The sequence below is a fragment of the Pleurodeles waltl genome, chromosome 6 (genome assembly GCF_031143425.1).
Source record: "Pleurodeles waltl isolate 20211129_DDA chromosome 6, aPleWal1.hap1.20221129, whole genome shotgun sequence".
Lineage (NCBI taxonomy): Eukaryota > Metazoa > Chordata > Amphibia > Caudata > Salamandridae > Pleurodeles > Pleurodeles waltl.
In genome coordinates, this window is record NC_090445.1 from 977,041,368 (window position 1) to 977,062,413 (window position 21,046).

General features: G+C 46.4%; 1 protein-coding gene across 3 annotated transcripts in view; it reads right to left on the bottom strand.

Moving 5' to 3' along the window:
- TBC1D12 (TBC1 domain family member 12) overlaps positions 1–21,046 on the bottom strand; it is a 407,968-nt gene that overhangs the window by 85,824 nt on the left and 301,098 nt on the right. For all 3 annotated transcript variants that reach the window (XM_069239854.1, XM_069239853.1, XM_069239852.1), the window contains one exon: positions 12,816–12,910. In XM_069239854.1, the coding sequence (XP_069095955.1) occupies positions 12,816–12,910 (95 nt within the window). The remainder of the gene's footprint in view (positions 1–12,815; positions 12,911–21,046) is intronic.

The window sequence follows — 21,046 nt, forward strand, 5'->3', positions numbered from 1 at the left end:
GAGACCCTAATGTGCCCAATTATATCTAGGACCTCCAATTACCAACAGGAGCTAACAGCACAAATATGCACACTGGGGAAAAATATAAGTTTTTGATCCACACTGGGCCAGAAAATCATGCATCAGAGATCCAGGATTGCCGCTTTCAATAAAACTATCGCCGCACAGGGATTCTCAGGTGAAATGACAGTACAATGTACCTGTGACATTCTAGTCCAAATTCAGGATACAATAATTTCCGAATCATTTTTAGATGCCCCTCAGGTTAGAGACCTGTTACATAAATGTAATATGACAATCACATTTTGTCCAGATGGATCAATGCTTTGTCTACTCCCAGGGTACCATAAAAGTGCATGAGCCTCAGAACAGCACCAGAGATACGTGACCCGCAAATAAGAGGGGTCAATTGAATATGTCCCTTACTCAAGCAGGGATAGAACATTTTACAATGACTGAACCAATATTGTCAGGCAAGTGGTTAGAGATAACACCTAAAATTCTGTTCAGATCAGAATACCCGAAAGCTGAAGTAGGAGAGGTATTAGTACTCTTATTGATGTGCATAAGGATGACAAGCAAATTAGGCGTATTGGAAGCTGTAGAACAGTGTCAGGAAAGATGGTCAACTATAATATTCACCATGCCAGGGATAGGAGAATCAGACAGAACAGATGACATATTGTTTAACGATGTTTCGATATCCACAGAGATTGCGTTTTAACAAGTTGACATAGAAATACAGGTGGAGACAAGGCCCCCCAAATTGCCAAGGACCACAGTAAAGGATGTAAATACCTGTCTTGCAGGCATGCCACCTCAGCTATGGTCCATTGATCAAATGATGTAGGACTGATATTAAGTGCAGAACTGTTTACAATAAACATAAAAGATAATTTGCAATTACCTAGAGTAAGACAGTACCATATCTCTTGTGAAGCCAAAGAAGGAATAAGCATAACTACACAAGCATTGGTTAGACATGGGGTTTTGTATTTATTCCTCTTCATCATGCAACACATTGATACTGCCTGTGCGCAAAGCTATAGGAAATTCCTGGAGGATGGTCCAGTATGTCTGACCTTCGAACGCTTTTGTGGTACAAGAATTTCCAGTGGTTGCTCATCCTTCAGTCATCCTCACAAACATACACAAGAATGCAAAGTATTTTTCTGTCTCAGACTTAAGAAATGCTTTTTATGGCGTGCCAATACATCCACAGAGTTATTACTTGACTGCTTTCACATTTTCTGGGATCCAGTATTTATATTCTTGTTTACCTCAAGGGTATTGTGATTCTCAGTCCATGTTTAACAAAGTCCTTAGAACAATTTTACAGTATGTTGAGGACTTACTTGTATGTAGCCCCACCTGGGAGGAGTGCATCCAAGAAACTGTGAACTTAACAGTTCTAGCACAGAAGGGTTACAAGGTCGAGAAGAAAAAATGCAATTTCCAAAGAAAGAAGTGCAGTATTTAGGGTAACTGATCTCAGCAAATGGCAGACAGATAATGAAGACAGAGTGATAGCTGTCCACAACAAGTCACCGCCTCAAACCGTAAAGGAAATACAATAATTTCTAGGACTGCACAATTTTGTGAAACAGTGGGTTCTTGATTATAGCTCTAGGACAGCACCCATATACCAAGTGGTTTAAGGGAAGCACTCACTGAACGTGCCTATACAGTGGGCACCAGAATTGATACAGTTATTCAATGACTTGAAATAATCCATTTCCTCTGCACCAGTGCTGGCAAAGCCAGACAATGCAAATGACTTGTTTTTCTTCTCACATACAAATGGGACAACTATGCCAGCTGTCCTTACAGAGAAATATCCAATGGGGCATAAGCCAATTGCTTATTTTAGTGGGCAGCTAGACAACATAATGAGAGGACATTTTCCCAGTGAGCAGTCCCTAGCAGCAGCCTATGCTGTAGAGCAGACATCAGCAATAACAGCTGGTAGCCCCACCACATTATATGTTGAACATGCCCCTTTTGCAGTTTAACAGAAAGCTAAGAACACTCTAACAACGTAAAGGCCATCAGGATATGAAGTCATACTTTTTATTGCTGCTATTAAAATAGTGTGTGTTCACTCTGTCAGTCCTGTGCAATTTCTAGTAGAACCGTTAAAAGACACAGACCATGATTGTGCTGCACACGAGGAACATGTTTCCCTAGCAGAAAAGACACCAACTGATAGAAGCAGAGTACTATATATTGATGATCTTCTATGATAGATCAGGCAACAAGACAGACACACAGGCGCAGCCATTGTGGAAAGGACAAGTACCTTACCTAATGTGATGTACTCAGGACTACAGAACTTGCCATTGCCTTCATCCTTCTCAGCCCACGCAGCAGAATTACACGCTCTGGTACAGACATTACAATTGGTGTATCCAGATGATGTTACAATATATAAGGACTCAGCATATGTAGCCTCTACTGTCAATTCTGGGATAACAAGGTGGCAAAGAAGAGGTTTTCATAAGTGTGATGGTACCCCAGTAGCTCATGGTCCCCTCCTACAACAACTAATAATGGAACTGCGAAGAGGGGGGAACAAAGCAGTGGTAAAATGCCAAGCGCACACGGGGGCTTGGCTGCTGTGTCACGGGACAACAACGTAGCCGACCAGGCAGCTAAGGAGGCAGGGCAGATGGCTAATACCATATGTACAGTGTAGACCTGTGATAGAGAGGGAGGAGATGTCCCTTATATGACGACATTAGCAGCACACCGCCTTCAGGACACACAAGAAACAGATTCTCCTGAGGAAAAGGTGGTTTGGGAACAGAAAGGATGTAGGATATCCACAGATTTTCTGTATAGACATATAGATACGGGCAAACTAGTGATGCCCCAGGGACTGTTCCAATTAGCATTAACACAATTGCACTTAACAACACATGTGCCTAAAAAGACATTGTTAGACACCATACCAGCAGACTGGTTTGATCCAGACCTTTCAAAACTAATTGATCGTTTATACTTCAATGTCTTATATGTAAACAATGCAGTTCATCCAGACCACCAGCATTACCACCGTCATCCATACCTAGGCCAGTAGGCCCTTTCCAAGAATTAGACAATGACTTTGTAGATATGGTCAACAGATGCAAAACCATGAGGTACATGTTAGTGGTAGTCTGTCTTTTCCCTGGGTGGATAGAAGTAGGCCCATGCAAGGCTGCAGATGCAAAAAGCAAGGCTAAATTAGTTCTAAAAAAAGTAGTAAGAAGATGGGGCATTCTCAAGTTCAGCCGCTTGGACAATGCCACACACTTTGTTAATAAGATCTCTGAATGCATTACCCAAATGCTGGGAATACAGTAGACCTTTGTCTCTATCACCCCCAAAGTAATGGGACATTGGAACATCTGAATGGTGCCCTAAAAGATAAAATAAGGAAGATATCAGTAACACTGAACAGAAATTGGCTTTATTATTTGCCTCTGGCATTATTCGCCCTTAGGATGCTTCCTCCTTTGACCATTACCTAACACCACACCAGATGTGTGACTACTATACGGAAGGAACGATGTAAGAGTACGGCTACCCCCATTGATCCCCAGGCAAAGCCAGCATGGTAGACTCCATCAAATCCTTTGTGAACCAGGAAGGGACAGTGATCTCCGAGAAGGTGGGTCTCCTAGAGCAACAGAACAACAGGGTGGTGATGATGCGCCATAGGAGGTCTTACCACCCCCCCACCCACCTCCGCCCCAGAGCTGGGTCAGTGGATTTAGGAGTATGATGTGTGCATCCATGATAGGGCCTTGTCTGTGGAGGCATATGCTTAGGTTTGAGAAGCACTGAGGAAAGGGGATAAAAAGCCCAAACTGCAATACAAAACAACAACTGAACCATATCAAACAACATGCTCGCATACCAAACTCCCACTCCACCCCATACTCCCCCCCCCCAATATGCATCTGTCAGCCGTATAAAGCATCTATTTCTAAAAATCATACCTCCAAACTATTGAGCAGTGGCAGACCCCTCCATTAAGTAGGATTATGAATAGCCATAACTCAGTGTGGAAAAGACATGCCAAAAGCAAGCTAACAGTCTAGTAATTACTCACCAGATCTCTAGAAATGTTCGTCGAGAGATATCACAGCATCGGACTCTGGGGAAAGTCTGTTTCATAAGGGGTTCTACCCGGTCAGGAGGAGACCCTTCCGGCGGCGTCCCTGGAGCACATCACCGAATATCGATCCCTGCAATCTCTTTAGTAAGCATGGGGCAGGAGACGCCACCATGGGATTGAGGCAAAGGGGACCCCGACCCAGAGAGGTGGTGTGACTTCCTCCGCTGAGAGCGAGTACACTTCCTTTGGGTCCTGGGACACACTGATTGATTATCCATTCCTGCCACCTCATAGCCTCCATGGGAGCTGTGATCGGAGGAGGTTGTTCCTCTGTGAGCCAGGTCCAGGCTGCCACAGTGGTGTCAATAAAATGTGTTTTATTAGCATAGATCACTCTGAGACAGACCGGGAAGAGAAGCGGTATGGCACCTCCATCGTCCTCAGTTTCTGTTTCACCTCCGTGCACAATCTGCGTTGTTGCTGCACCTCCCCTGGTGTAATCCTGGAACAAAAGAACTTTAGCGTCTCTGCAGCATAGTTCTCCTTGAGAGTGGGCCTCCTGTAGGACCAAATCCCTGTCCTGGTAATTGAAGAACCGGAGTATCACTGGTCTTAGTGATGAACTGGGTGCACGTTTAGCCGTCAGGTCGTGGTGAGCCGACTCAATAGCGAACCATGGGAAGAGTTGGATCGGCTGGCATCCATGTCTTAAACCAGTTTTCAAGGAATGTGACCATCGATTTGGGTTCCATAGTTTTGGGGATGCCAATTTTTCTTACATTCTTACATTGTTGCGCCGAGAATGATTTTCGGTGTCCTAGGCTCTACGGTGTAGTTCTGAGGTGCGTACCAGGAGTTTGGAAACTTGAGACTTAAGAGTTTGCACTTCATTTTCCACACTTGAAACTCTATTCTCAGCTTCAGTTATTGTGGTTGTCGGATTGCGGAGACCTTGGCGTAACAGCGCCACGTCAAGCCTAACCTCCACAATTTTTGTCTCCACTGCCACCTGAGACTATTGTATTGCCTGGAGAATAGTGGCCAGATTTCCAGAAGGCAGATTTTCGGCACACGGTAGTAACTCCCCGGTTGGGGCTGATGTTGATCCTGTAGTAAATTGGTCCATGCGTGTTTGTGATGTCGCTTAGTGGGTTGCCTTATCTTTACCCATTGTGGGTCATGTCTCCAGTGGAAAAATGAGCTGAACCCCCACAAGGGGAAATTATCTGCCAGTGGTACCTCTCTGGTGCTTCCAGGGTTAGTCAGCAAATCGGCACCGAAGTTAAGGAGTCTGATGTGCATCCTCAGGAGTCAGCGGGGGATGTGGCACCCTCACTGCGAGGCAGCAGTTCCATGCCTTAAGACCTACTGTGCACCTTCTCTGTCTCAGACAATGGTCCCAGCACGTTAGAGCGGGAGGGTGAAGAATAGTAAGGTGTGAGGATGTGTCCCCCCAGGAGAACATAAGGAGCAAACAGAGACAAGATTAGGGGTGTCCCAGACAACACCAATCAGTATATAGTAAGTATGGCAGCAGAGCAGACGACAGGGAGGCCCCCAGCACTCCTCGCTTCCCCGAGAAGGCCTGCTGTGGGGTTGCCCTTCTGGGCACACCAGCATCCCCACCAGCAATGTATGGGAGTTTCAGGGCTTTCTGGAACACAGTTCCTGCTTGGCCAAGTAGTTGACCTCAGACCCTCATCTCATCTCTAGGGTCCTCCATTCTGAGTGCTGGACCCAGTAGCCAGTCTTTTAGCAAAACGAGGAGCGGGTTGCAGGTGAAGGGTAGACTAGAGCCCCTCCTCCTTGTTATTCCTGTATTTGCGTTGCTGTGGATGGCAGATTGCAACCACCTCGGGAACTGCGAGGCCGTGCAGCACAACCAGCCAGCTCCCTCATCTCCTCAAGCACGCCGCTGGCTGGGAATCACCTTCAGTATGCCAGAGCTGCCCAAATGCAGGTGGGCCACTCCCAATACCAGAGCACTCTAGATGCGCGAAACAGGATCACCTCACTGTCGTTTCAGGGAGCACAGTGCTTCGCACGCTTTGGTGTGTTGGAGACCGGGGAGGCAGTAGCGAGTGTTTGAGGGTGAGGGTCTTTCCCATGCATTCCCCCCAGTTAAAATCTCTTCCCCAGGTCCCTGAGCACCTACACTAGCGGCGCTGCACCACACCCCTCCGTGGAGCAAGACTATGTGAAAATTCGCTCTGAAGGGGGCTGCCATCTTGAGAAGTATATAAGCAGTCCGTGGAGAAAACATTTTTCTGCAGCCTCCTCTCCCCTTACAGCCCGTAGAGGCACCACAGGTGTTCTTGGCTGTTAAGTGCATGATATGCCGTTGTGAGATGCAGGTGAGTAAGGCTTGGATTAAGGAGGATAAAGGAGGGGTCGGGAGCAATTCTAAAGTGCGATCACCATCTTGACGCCTCTGCCACCCCCCCTCATTTATAGGTATTCTTATACACCTTTTTGGATCCAGTTCCTCTTTCCACACATTGTGCCTTCCAAAGAATACTCAGTGTGTTTTAGAGGAAATGGGACACAGTAGGAATGAATAGGAACTCCAAACAGATAATAGAAATGACGTCCCTATAGAAGGGCCTTGCAGCATTGATGGATACCTACTGGGTATGTGGTACTTTAGCATACGTCCCAGTTGCCATATAGCTGGAAGGGCCTGTGCTCCACTGCCATACTTCTGAGAAAAAACTCACATGATTATCTTTGAGACTCTCCATTGAACGTGAGTTTGCATGCAGCACTGCAGTGGGTCTCCAGGCCGTGAAATAAAGTTTATCCTGTGAACTTAAGATGGAAGGCCGTGATAATGAGGGAGGAAAATTGTCCCAAGTTGACATTACCTCATAAGGGCCCTTAGTCTGTTGTGCAATAGCACTCCGTGCCTCGAACAACCTTAAAAATGTTACTAGACCTGCAGCTCTAGTGACTTGAATAATCTACTCGACCTAGCTGTAATGCGCTAGTGATCCTACAAAAATACTTTATTTCACTGCTTTGTCTGCATTATTAAATGACAGCACCTTCAATTATGAGTTCAGTACTACTGCTGTGCAAAAACTCTTATGTTTGAGTTAACAGACTAAATATTTGCACCCTATAAAACAAAAATCTAGCCCACACAAAAGGTACACATGACCCTTCCCTTGTCTCTTGATTCATGGCATGCAGTTTTACTGATAAAACTATGGAGCTCACAAACGCTAGAAAGGGGAAATTCTGTTTCGGAAAATATTTATCGACTGTACATCACCAAGTAATGTGGTCTGATTTGTTTCGATCGTATTAACCCCTTCGCTGCCAGGCCTTTTCCCCTCAGGTGTCAGGCCTTTTTTTGGCTATTTGGGGCAGTTTGTGCTTAGGCCCTCATAACTTTTTGTCCACATAAGTTACCCACGCCAAATGTGCATCCTTTTTTTCCCCAACATCCTAGGGATTCTAGAGGTACCCAGACTTTGTGGGTTCCCCCGAAGGAGACCAAGAAATTAGGCAAAATACAGCGAAACATTTGTTTTTTTTGTTGTTTTTTTTCAAGAACATTGGGATAAAGGGCTGCAGAAGAAGGCTTGTGTTTTTCCCCCCTGAAAATGGCATCAACAAAGGGTTTGCGGTGCTAAAATCACCAGCTTCGCAGCTTTCAGGTACAGGCAGACTTGAATCAGAACACCCAATTTTTCAACACATTTTGGCATTTTACTGGGACAAAGCCCATTTTCACTATTTTTTGTGCTTTCAGCCTCCTTCCAGGTAGTGACAGAAATGGGTGTGAAACCAATGCTGGACATTTCCGAAAAGTAGACGAAATTCTGAATTCAGCAAGGGGTAATTTGTGTAGATCCTACAAGGTTTTCCTACAGAAAAAAATGGCTGAAATAAAAAAATATTGAAATTGAGGTGAAAAAAAAACAGCCATTTTTCTCAACGTTATACTCTAACTTTTTCCTACAATGTCAGATTTTTAAAGCAATATACAATTACTTCTGCTGGACTCTGCTGGTTGCGGTGATATATAGGGCTTGTAGGTTCATCAAGAACCCTAGGTACTCAGAGCAAATAAATGAGCTGCACCTTGCAGTGGGTTTTCATTCTATACTGGGTATAGAACAATTCAGTTGCTGAAATATAAAGAGTGAAACATAGATATCAAGAAAACCTTTCTATTTCCAAAATGGGCACAAGATAAGGTGTTGAGAAGCAGTAGTTATTTGCACATCTCTGAATTCCGAGGCACCCATCCTAGCATGTGAATTACAGGGCATTTCGCAAATAGACGTCTTTTTTACACACTGTCTTACATTTGGAAGGAAAAAATGTAGAGAAAGACAAGGGGAAATAACACTTGTTTTGCTATTCTGCGTTTCCCCCAAGTCTCCAAATAAAAATGGTACCTCACTTGCGTGGGTAGGCCTAATGCTTGCGACAGGAAACGCAACATGGACACATCACATTTTTACATTGAAATCTGATGTGTTTTTTTGCAAAGGGCCTAGCTGTAGATTTTGGCCTCTGGCTCAGCCAGCACCTAGGGAATCCTACCAAACCTGCCCATTTGTGAAACTAGACACCTAGGGGAATCCAGGATGGGGTGACTTGTGGGGCTATCGCCAGGTTATGTTACCCAGAATCTTTTGCAAACCTCAAAATTTGCCCAAAAAACAACACTTTTTCCTCACAGTTCGGTGACAGAAAGTTCTGGATCTGACAGGAGCTACAAATTTCCTTCCAGCCTGCGCTCCCCCAAGTCTCCCGATAAAAATGGTACCTCACTTGTGTGGGTAGGCCTAGTGCCCGCGAAAGGAGCCATCTAGGGAAACCTACCAAACTCAGATATTTCTGAAAACTAGAAACCCGAGGGAGTCCAGGGAGGTGTGACTTGCGTGGATCCCCCAATGTTTTCTTACTCAGAATCTTCAGCAAACCTCAAATATAGCAAAAAAATAAAATACAAAAAAAATCACATTTTCCCCCATATATCTGTGTGGGATCACTGCACCAGGACAAATTTCCAACTACCCAACATTCCCCTCAGTCTCCCGGTAAAAACTGTACTTCACTTGTGTAGGTGGGCCAAGTGCCTCTGATAGGGAAGAGCCAAAAACATGTCGAAATTGAGGGGGAACCAAAGCAGGTCCAAAAGGGCAGTTTGAAGAAAAAAACATTTTTAGGCTGACAAGTGCAGCAGAATTTTAATCGGTGTAGATGAGACAATGCTGGGTGGTAGGAATTTTGTGGATTCCTGCAGATTCTGGAAGGCTCCATCACAAAAATGTGGGAAAATGTGTGATTTCCAGCAAAGTTGGAGGGTTGCAGGGCATTGTGGGTAAGAAAATGGTGCAGGGTGCATGTGAAGCACACCACCCTGAAATCATCCAGATGATTAGTTTTCAGATGTGTCTAGGTCTTCTGGATTTTTCTACATGGCAGAGTCCCAAAGTCAAAAAAGTGCAGCCCTCACCGTTCCAAGTGGGACGATTTTGAGAGTTAGCCAAGCTCTCATGGCCCAAATGTAAAATCAAAACCCAAAATAATCAAATGTCCTCTTGCTTACCATGGGAAAAGATGTTTTAGTGTGCGGGGGGAGAGCTGAAAGAATGTTACCCCCTTCAGTTGGGGTGGGGGCAGAACCAGGCCCACTGGTGGGCAGAACAACTTTGTCCCCATTTATTTGGGGTGGGGGTATGGCCATACAGGCATGTGTGCTCCGGGAACCGGAAGTGGTCCAAGGTTAAGTTGGGTACATGGTTATAATCCTCCCCCTAGAAATAAGGTGCCCCAGCGAGGTGTAGCAGGGCCGGGGTAAGGGTGGGTAGAAAGTTTGCCTGACTAGTGTTGGGGGGATACAGAGATATAAAAGCAATAGGGCGTCCAGCTAAGATCCCCTCCAATATTAAGTACCTCCCTTTAGTATCCAGCCTAGTGTGTGCCACCTCTAATGGGGTCCCCGGCAGATCCAGATAAGCATGCCCCGTGAATACCTGGAATAGGTAGCACTCACTAGTGTGCCCTTTCACTGTCTGCATTCCTTCTAGATCTGGTGCGGTCAAATACATCTCCTGTAGAAGTGCCACTTGTACGCACCACCTGCGTAGGTACTGGTAACCTGGTATCGCTTCACATAGCTAGCTAGCCCTCTCACATTCCATATCATCAGCAAATATTGTGCCCACTGTGCTAGATTCTTGATGCAATCATGGTATCTGGCAGTATCTGGTGTTGCACTTTGTGTCCCCTTTCTTCTGCTCCTTCCCTACCTCTTCCTGTTCTATCAGTGCGTGCGCCATAACATGAATAATGAACATGAAATCATCATCGACTAACAGGGTCAAGTGAATAACAATATTCCAACATACCAGCCCTGGCCAGGCATCTAATCAACAGCAATAAAATGCTACCAAAGAAATAAGAAAACTCTCCAAAGTTTGAATCAATCAATAGCAGTATCAAGTCGATGTGTGGGGGTTTATGTTTAATGCGTTGTTCTATGTATCTTGTTTCAGAGCCGCGCAGCCCCCAGCCCAGAGCTTCTTCTGGTGCTGTCCGCCTTCGAGCGGTGCCGGTCATAACAAAGTCATGATTTAGAATTGGGTGTAACAAGAAATGAGGACCTACTTTCACATCCCTTCCTCTGCCGTTTGGGGGATAACATCTGGGCCTCCCCTGAGCAATGACTCTACCAGTGTGTGCTGGATGTTTGACAGTTCATCTTCAGATCTGGTGAGCGCTGATCCCATGGGAAAGGGAGTCTGCTGTCTAATTTTCAGTTCGGCTACCGTTTGAGTCCTCTCCAACACAGCCTGTTCTTTCATGTGCCCCAAATGAGGTTGTGCTCTGCGGGGCTTGCGGTATACCTGCTACGTTCATCTTCCTGGGGTAACAGCCAGTTTGCGTGGTTTGGTAGTTATCCCTTTTCTATCTATACAGCCCCAGGCCTCCTGTGGTGTGGTACAAAAGGTGGTTTTTGTTACCCTGTATGATTCTAAATGTGGAAAAATGAAGTGCATATTGGACGTTATGTTCGCATAAGCGCCTCTTCAATGGAAGGTATGAGGACAGCCAGCCTTGTACCTCCACAGTGTAATCGGGGAAAATGTTGACATGAGCATTGTTCACCGTCCACGAGCCCTTTGCTCGCGTTACCTGTAGTGCGTGGTCTCTGTCGTCTCTGTAGTTAAACAGTTGGGTGACAACTGGGCGAGGTGGGGGATGGGGCATCCCTTTTTCCTAACCCGCAGCTCCCAAGGTGCAAGGTCTCCCTTATTTACAGCAGTATAGTGGTGAACGTTTTTCCGATGTCCCCGCCACACGCGATTTTCCAGTGAAGCTAGTTACTGGGCCTTGGATCACTATTACCTCAGTTAGGCCAGTTACTCTCCCGATGTGCTGGGGAGTGTGCGAGGTCTAGCAACAGGATGTAACACAATGTCTCCAATGACCGTCCAACTGTCTCTTGGTGTCTCCCACACTAGTGAGGTGAGCATGAGGGGAAAGTGGGTGAGCCCCCCTCCGTGGGTTGCAGCTTTAGTGCTCAATTTTGGAACCAATTTAGGGAGGAATGTGGAAGTTGGCCTCCGTGCCACACAATGCACCTCCCCGGGGATCTCTGTGCGGACAGGCACTGTCTCAAAAGAAGGCCACCCTGGAGTAAAGCATTATGTTAGTGGCCTAATTGGGCTGCCGCCAACTGGCGCATTGCAGTTTTTGTTGGGGGTGGGTGGAGGGAACGCCGGCAGCAGGACTATTTCTTACTGTCTCTCCACTGGGGTCGGACAACCGCGCTCAATCTCTGCAGTCAGTGGTGCTGGGTTTTCTGTTTCACAGCATCAGGGGCCACACTCCAGCAGCATGGAGCCAGTCTTCTGTGAGATGGTGCCTTTTGCACTGACGTACAAGTTAATTACTTTTGGTAACAATATATCTGGGAGAGACATATTCTAGTTGCAGATTCCTTACCTTAGAATTTCCCCCAGGCATCAGACTGGATCCAGAGATTTTTCTTCGAGCAGTACCCCTGTGCGCCATCAGGTGATGTTGGTCGACTCTGCGGGCGTTGTGGTCGCCGTGATGGTGTCGCGGTCATATATAGGCGCCATCCCAGCAGGCTGAGGTCAGTTCTTTTCTAGTTTGTCTCTAGACTAGAAATCTCTATCAGATGGGCAGGACACCAATGTTATTGGGATTGCGGCCTGGTCCTCCACGCTAACTGCCCGCCGCTCCTGACCACCTCCTTCATAGGTCGTGTCCCCATGGCCTCTGGTTGGGAGTTCAGTCCTCATCCGTTGGTCCAGAAGGCAGGGAGATCACCACTCTCGTTTCAGGAGGCGGAGCCCGTCTGTATGAAGTCAGGATAGTGTATTACGGGGCCGAGGAGCTCCATAAAGTGCGACTAACTTGTTCACCATCTTTGCTACGCCCCCGTAAGTATCTTCTTGTAGATGAATTAGGATGTTGCCTTGTAATCCCTGTGATATTTACAGTATTACTGCCATATTTTATGCTCCCTGGAGTCTTACAATGTCTTTCTGAAATAAACTGCTATTAGGTGTATTACAATAGACCAACATATACTTATGGTTGGACTGACCACTGATGGGCTTCTGACAGGATGAACACGTGGCACCTGAGATTAAAAAGCAGTTAATTATTGACCTATCTTGGGCAAACAGGTTTTTAAATGTAAGGTTGTGATCCTCACCTTCTGAAAAATAAAGAGGGATGGGAACGTCCGGGATATATCCAGCTTTATTAACTCAAGGCTTGCCTCACGGTCAGCAACAGATGATCCTGTATCTGCAAGTCAAGTTTAAAGATACAATGACTATCTCATTGAGCCATTTCAGAATACTTACAGATTGCAGTGAACAAGCCTCTATCCATATAAGAATGCGCACATCTATGCAGACCGGAGCTTCAACTATGATTGGCAAATAAGTTTGCAGGGTTGTTGATTAACAAAATGCATTAAAAGGATGAAAGTTAATTTACACAAATCACACATTTTCAGGCATACTCCTTATCCACCCTGGTTTTGAAAGTTAGCGATCAATCCATTTTAGTATGCATTGTATAATGTGCAAAAGTCCATGTGTTTTATTTATTTTTCATTAGACAAAAAATATAAACAGAGGAAGATCATTCCTTTGTGCTGCCATGAAACAGGGGGTTTACACTCTCCTTTCCAACACTGGAAATTCACTTATTACAGCATTCTACAAGATTACTCATAAATGTGTTCTAGCGTGGGATATTGCATAAAAACTGATTGTGGACACCAGAAAAAATAAGTTTGAGGCTTAATTAAATTTTTCTGCCCTACATTTATAAATGTGGTCGCCGAGGTGTACTCATATGTTTTTAATGAAACCATTTTATTCATATCTGAAAAAGACATACAGACACTCAGCCAGGTAGCACAAAATAAAACAAGAAAGAAGAAATTATGAAAAGTATAGCATGCTCTCTTCGTAAGGGCACTGAAATGTTCAGTTAAATGTTCAGTTAATTGACACTTCCACGACAAAATAACTAAATCACGTAGTCCACACACATCACCTTAAATTTAAGAGGCAAATCAAAGCATAGATGTAATTTTTTAAACAAGGCCAAAGGAAGAGAAGTGAAATACCAAGATTGCAAGACACACAGAATGGTAATACTGTACAGAAAATGATTATACAATCAAGGTTTGCCTCAATTCTTTTTATAGCTCAACCTTTCCTCTTCTTTAAAATGGTACATTCTCATTAAAAGATAGGTCCACTATAGGTCTTCCATTTAGACCTGCACTGTCGGCTTACTTTTTTTTGTGTGCAGAAATCAAGGCTCTACATAATTGCATATACCAACAAGCTACAAGAAACTCTTGGACCCAACAATATGTATCTAGGTGGGTGTTCAATCCTCAGAAATGAAACAGTCACTGCCCTTCTCAAATGGGTTTCAGAACCCATCATAGTACAGAATCGGCACTCCTTACTGTAACTGAATCTGCTTGGCAACTTCTAGATCAAGGTGGTCATGCTGCTATTATCCTCCTTGATCTTAGTGCAGCATTTGACACTGTCGATCATACTCTTCTCCTTGATAGACTTTCCAAGATAGGGTTAGGAGGTCCAGCCCTTGCCTGGCTCTCCTCCCTCCTCACGGGAAGATCCTTTCAAGTCTTGGATCGCTCTTTTTTGTCTGACGTCAGGTCTCTATCTTGTGGAGTCCCGCAGGGTTCATCTTTAAGCCCCACCTTGTTTAACATCTATCTGTCATCCTTGGCCACAGTAGTCGCTCCTTATAACCTTTCTATGGTCACTTATGCTGATTACACGCAATTGGTGGTTTCCCTCTCTAGTAGTAGGGACTCCCCCTCTGCCAACCTGGCCGACTGCATGAAAGATATTGGGGACTGGATGACCCTGTCGAAACTGAAATTTAATGACAGCAAATCAGAGGTAATGATTATAGGTAATGGCGCCCCTACCGCCCCTCTGGCTATGTACTCTGAGGCTTTTAACAGCCTGCCTCCTCCAATAACACAAGTAAAAAGCCTCTGCTTTCTGCTTGACCCATGCTTAACTATGGAGCCACAAGCTAAAAGAATCTCCTCGATCTGCTTCGGCTTAATTAGAAGTGTCAGGAAGATTCTTGGACTTCTGCCATTCGCTGCCAGAAGAATTCTTGTACAAGCCCTAGTTCTCTCCCGCCTGGACTACGGGAACTCTCTATATCTTAGTTCTCCAGATTATGTAATAAAGAGGCTGCAGGTTACGCAGAACGCGGCAGCTAGACTTCTCATGAATACCCCAATGCATCTGTCCGCTAAATCAGCACTTGCAGCTCTTCATTGGCTCCCGATTAAGCAGCGCATTCAGTTTAAAGCTCTGTGTCTTGTTCACAGAGCCTTACACAAAAAGGGTTCCCTTTCCCTTAAAAAACGGATCTTTCTTTACTCGCCCCTTAAACCTCTTAGATCTCGTTCTTCTCGACAGGTTTATATCCCTTCGGTCAAGAGATCATGGGGAGGTAATTCGTTCTCCATCAGGGCTGCTCGGCTCTGGAATGCCCTGCTCTTTGAATGCCGTCAGGAATCCTCTGAACTTCTCTTTAGGAGGAAGTTGAAAACCATTCTTTTTCCCAGTTAATCTGCTTCCCCTGGCTCTTCTGACATTCGTGGTGTACTTTAGCGCTGGGATGCCCCCGGGTAGCCATGCGCTCTACAAATCTATAAACTAAACTATAAACTAAACTTTGCGGCACAAATTTATTTACAGTGTAACCAATATAATATTATTCTGGCCCTATTCAATGTATAAAAGCCAAAGACAGACATTTTGTGACCCAGAAATGAAGCTTTATTTTTATACCTTTTCAAGCTATCGAATTTAAGTAACAAAAAAAATTACAACCTGAGATGTTATTTGTAGAAAGGTTGGCAGAAATTGTGTTTACCTGTCTCCATCACACTGTGATTCTGGGACACAGAGGAATTTTTTGTACTTAAGTAGTAGATATATGCAGATTATACCAACTAAGTGGTAAGTGGCAAATCTGAGCACACCGTATGGATCACTAAATGATGTGTGCTAGATATGAGAAGAGACTGACATCTGATGGGGCATACATCTGTTTTACTTGTAGATTTAGACTGCAAAAGTATGGAGCATCAGGGAAGAGGCTCAGGAGTGAAATTCGACCCCCCCACTCCCCCCAAGGGGATAGCAAATGCACCTATGGAGATATATATGTATATCAATCAATCAGGATTTATAAAGTGTGGCTAATCACCCGTTAGGGTACCCAGCCACTTGCAGGTCCAGGAGGCTTATTCGAACACTCGAACAGCCAGGTCTTGAGGGCCCTTTGGAATTCCAGAAGTGAGGTGATGAGCCGGAGGTGTGTGGGGAGGCTGGTAGTCACATAGCACTAACACACATGAAAGAAAACATTCAGTTGTACGAAAATAAAGGTACTTTATTTTTGTAACACAATACCAAAAATTGCTAGCAGGCCAACCCTCCAAAAGGAGGTAAGTAAAACACCAAATATATTCACTAGCAATCAGAAATAGGCATACAAAAGTTTAGAAAATATTGCAAATAGCAATAACCAATAGTGACCCTAGGGGGAGCACAAACCATATACTAAAAAAAAAAATGGAATGCGAACACAGGACCCCCACCTAGGTAAGTGAAGTGTGTAGAGGGGAATACTAGAAAACCACTGCGGTAAGTAACGCAGTACCTCCCCAGCGACCAGGAAAGAAGGAGCAAATCACTGGAATTTCCCCAAACCACACAAAAGGAGAAAAAGAAGAAAAAGAAGACACCCAGACAATACTGCAAGAAAACCAGCGGTGGATTCCTGACGAAAGAAGACCTGTGGAGAGAGGGGACCAAGCCCAAGAGTCACAGTAGAGTCCAGGAGGATTAGGAGCTACTACCCACCCAGCTGTACTTGCAGGAGTTGGTCGACGGTGATGAAGAACAGGTCCGCACTGCAGCCCTGGAGTTGGAGATGAGTTCCTGATGAATGCAGATGATGTCCCTCGTTGGAGTGAAGATTGCAGACTGGTGTCAGTGTAAGAATACCACCAACAGGTCTTGGAAAAGGCAAGCTCGTGGTTAGTGGAAAAGCGGTGCTGCTGCGGACCAGGAAGGCCCAGGAGGACTCAACCTAGGAGGGTGAGTCACAGGGGACCCTCAGCGTCACAGTGTTCACAGTAGCAGAGGCAGCGCCCGCAGGGGTCCCACAGGACAGGGACACAGAAGTTGCAGGCGGAGCCCACACAACACTACGAAAGAGGTTCCCTTGCCGCCTGAGAACCACGCAGGAGGCTGTGCTTTGCTGGAATGGGGGCTGGAGTTACACATTGCCTAAAGATCCCTTGGAGAAGATGCAAACAAGCCTTGGCAGCTGCAAGAAGCACGGTGCATGGGGGTACTCTCCTGCATGAGAAGGCAAAAGCTTACCTCTACCAAAGGTGGACAGCTGGCAGAGAGGGCCAAGAGGACTACTGCGGATCATCACCCGTGACACAGGATCCACACAGCTCAAGATGAGGGGAGATTCTCGCAGCAGGTCTTCGCTTGCTGTAGGTGCCTGCGGTTGCAGGGGAGTGACTCCTTTGCTCCAAGAGAGATTCCTTCTTCTTGTGCAGGCTGAAGAGTTGCTGTCTTATGGGGATGCATAGCCGGGGAAATATTGCAAAGCTGGCAGGAGACGTGGAAACAAAGTTACAGAAGAGTCTTCTTCGTTGTTTGCAGCGCTGTCAGTTCCTGGAGGGTTCAATCACAGTTCCAGTAGCCCAAAGTCTAAGTGGAGGTTGCAGAGGAATCCTGCTGGAGCCTTGTAAACCGAATCTGAGGACCCACCCAAGAGAGACCCTAAATAACCCTGAAAGGGGGATTGGTCACCTAACCAGGAAAGCACCTATCAAGAGGGGACTCTGATATCACCTGCCTAGCCTGGCCATTCAGATGCTCAAAGAGTTCTCTGCCAATCTTGGAAACAATATGGCAGAACCCAGGGACCCTCTGGAGGACCTCTGGGCACCACCCCTGGGGTTATGATGGACAGGGGTGTGGTCTCTCCCCTTTCCATTGCCCAGTTTCACGCCAGAGCAGGGACGGAGGTTCCTGAACCGGTGTGGACTGGTTTATGCTCGAAGGCACCAAATGTGCCCTTTAAAGCAAACCAGTGGCTTGGGGAGGCTACCCCTCCCAAGCCAGTCCCACCTACTTCCAAAGCGAGAGGGTGTTACCTCCCTCTCCCAAAGGAAATCCTTTTTCTGCCTTACTGGGCTTGATACGACCAAGCTGCAGGAGGGCATAAATCTGTCTGAGGGGTGGTAGCAGCTGGGCTGCCTGGAACCCCTGTAGACTGGTGGTAGCAATGCTGTGGGTCTTCTAAGGAGCCCCCAGAGGGCACGGAATCATACTTACAATACTTGCAACAGTATTGGGGTATGATTCCAACATGTTTGATACCCATCATGCCCAGGTTTGGAGTTACCATTATGTAGCTGGACATAGGTAGTGAATTATGTTCAGTACACACGTACAATGGCGTCCCTGTACTCACAAAGTCCAAAGGAAAGGGTCTGGAGTTTGCGGGGGCACCTCTGCTAGTGCAGGGGTGCCCTCATACATAGGAACCCGCACCTCACCTCTGGGCTGTGAGGGCCCACCATAGGGGTGACTTACAGTGACCTGGTGCAGTGACCTGTAGTGAAAATGGGTGCATGCACCAGTTTCACACAGGCTGCAATGGCAGGCCTGCAGAACCCTTTGCATGGGCTCCGTATAAGGTGGCAGAATAATTTCTGCAGCCCATAGGGATCCCCCTGGAACCCCAATGCCCTGGGTACCTAGGAATCATATACTAGGGACTTACATGGGGGGAGCAGTACGTCAACTGTGGGAAGAAAAAAGGTGCAGTTTACAGGAGAGAGCAAAACTACTGAGGTCCTAGTTAGCAGGATCCCAGTAGACACAGTCAAACATACTGACAACAGGCAAAAAAATGGGGGTAACCATGCCAAGAAAGAGTACTTTCCTGCAGGTGTGCTATGGGTTCGTCGGGTAAGGCAGAGGATGAGTCTGGCTGCGGCGTTCTGTATGGTCTGAAGTCTCTATAGGAGGTGCGCAGCGATTCCCAAGTAGAGGGCGTTGCCATGGTCCAGTTGGATTGTGATGAGGGCCTGTGTCACAGACCGCCTCGCTTGTAGAGGTAGCCACTTGAAGATCTTACGAAGCATGCGCAAAGTGAGGAAGTCGGCGGAGGAGACGGTGTTGACCTGTGATTTCATGGTGAGCTTATTGTCAATGATGATTCAGAGGTTTCTGGCGTGGTCAGAGGGAGTGGGTCCTATTTCTGATGGCCACCAGGAGTCGTTCCATGTGTTGCTGCAGTTGCCAAAGATCAGTACTTCCATCTTGTCTGTGTTCAGCAGCAGGCAGTTGTTCTTCATCCAATCAGCAAAGCTTGTCATTTCTGTGGAAGCTGGCTCTGGTGGTGGAGGGGTCCTTGGTAAGTGAGAGGATGAGTGGAGTGTTGTCTGCATAGGAAATTATGTTAAGACCATGGGATCTGACGTTTGGCCAGCGGGGTAATCTAGGCACTGAAGAGCATGGGGCTGAGGGATGAGCCCTGCGGGACACAGCATGCGATCTTCTTGAGTTTGGAAATTAAAAAATGGGAGGAAGATCTTTTGGGGTCTTCTGGTGAGGATCCATCTGAGCACATCCCCTTGGATACCGATGTGGTGGAGTATTTTGATCAGCATGTGGTGGGATACGGTGTCAAAGGCTGCAGAGAGGTCACAAACAATGCAAGGCCTGCACAATTGTGATTAACACACTAGAATGTACCACAGGCAGGAAGTGGAAAATCAGACACAACATCAATTGTAAGAGTAAATCTGTTGTCTACATAATAGGATATCCTGGTGACTTAACGTACATCAGTAATACCATCTGTGAGATCAGAAAACACATTTTTGAACATGTGAGAGCAGCAATTAATTCGACCGGAGCAACGCAGTTGCCAAACACATGGAACAAGGTTACAAAAGTGACTGGGAACCGTAAAATATTATACCATTGATCAAGTGGAGAAAACTGAAAGCAGTGGTGATAGAAAGTGTAAACTTAAGCAGAAAGCAGAAGCAGAAAGAGTCACTCTACATCTTGATGCTTCACACTTTAACCTAAAAGGATTGAACCAAGACAAACAACTACATGTTCATCTATAAGGGAGGGATCTGATATTGAAGGAAAACTCTCAATCATACCAAAAGGAAGGTGACATTCCCATGGAGACAACAGCAATGAATGAAGTACGACAGAGGTTCACTTTCAAGTGAGCCGAGATGCAAATGATTGAGGCTACCTAGAGGTTATCTGGAGGCAACAAAAGGCCAGATATACTGCCACTAAAGAGTGGGCATACAAAATAAATAGATGGCAAAAGGAAAACGCAAGAGAAACATGCAAATGTTACAAGTACTGTAGCACATGGAAAGAAGTATGGAGGAAACATCAACATAACTTTTATTGCATTTTGCAACTAGATGCCTGGATCAATTGAAATTGGGAAGTCCCCGACCATGTGGACATATAAACTAGGTGGCAAACACGACTAATGAACTGTCAACAAGGTGAGGATGTAATCAAAACAACGAGAATGCTTAACCCCTTCTGTGCCGCGGACGTAGTGGTTACGTCCCGCGGCACAGTGCTGCTGTGCCGAGGACGTAACCACTACGTCCTCGGCACACAGCCCAGAGGGAGCGCTCTCGCTCCCTCTGTGTGCTTCCCCCCACCCCCCCAAAGTCAGGGATGGAAGGGGAAGCCCTTCCCCTTCCACCCCCGACCCCCCCACCCCCCCATAATGACGTCAGCGCGCGATCGCGCGCTGACTTCATTATGGGGATTTCGCCGCACAGGAAGCCATTTGCTTCCTGTGCGGCGACGAGGAAAGAGGTGAGTTCCTCTTTCCGGTGGGTGGGGGGTTTGGGCTAAAGAGGCACCGGGGGAAAGGAAAGGCTTTTCCTTTCCCCCGGTGTCTCTTTGAGCATTCCTGCTGCCCGATCGCATTGCGATCGTGCAGCAGGAATGCCCACTAGACACCAGGGATTTTTTTTTGTTTGTTGTTTGCTCGTGTTTCTTGCTGGCGGGGAGCGGCCCCTTGGGCAAGGGTCGCTCCCCTTGTGGGGGCAATTAGTTACGGCCATTTCTGCCCCCCTTGGGGGCAGATTGGCCTACTTTTTAGGCGGATCTGCCCCCAAGGGGGGCAGAAACCACTGGATCACCAGGGAATTATATTTTCTGTGCAGGTATGTTGGGAGGGGGTGCCCCCTTGGGCAAGGGGCGCCCCCCCCAAGGGGGCAGAGAACTGTTGGCCATTTCTGCCCCCCTTGGGGGCAGATCGGCCTAT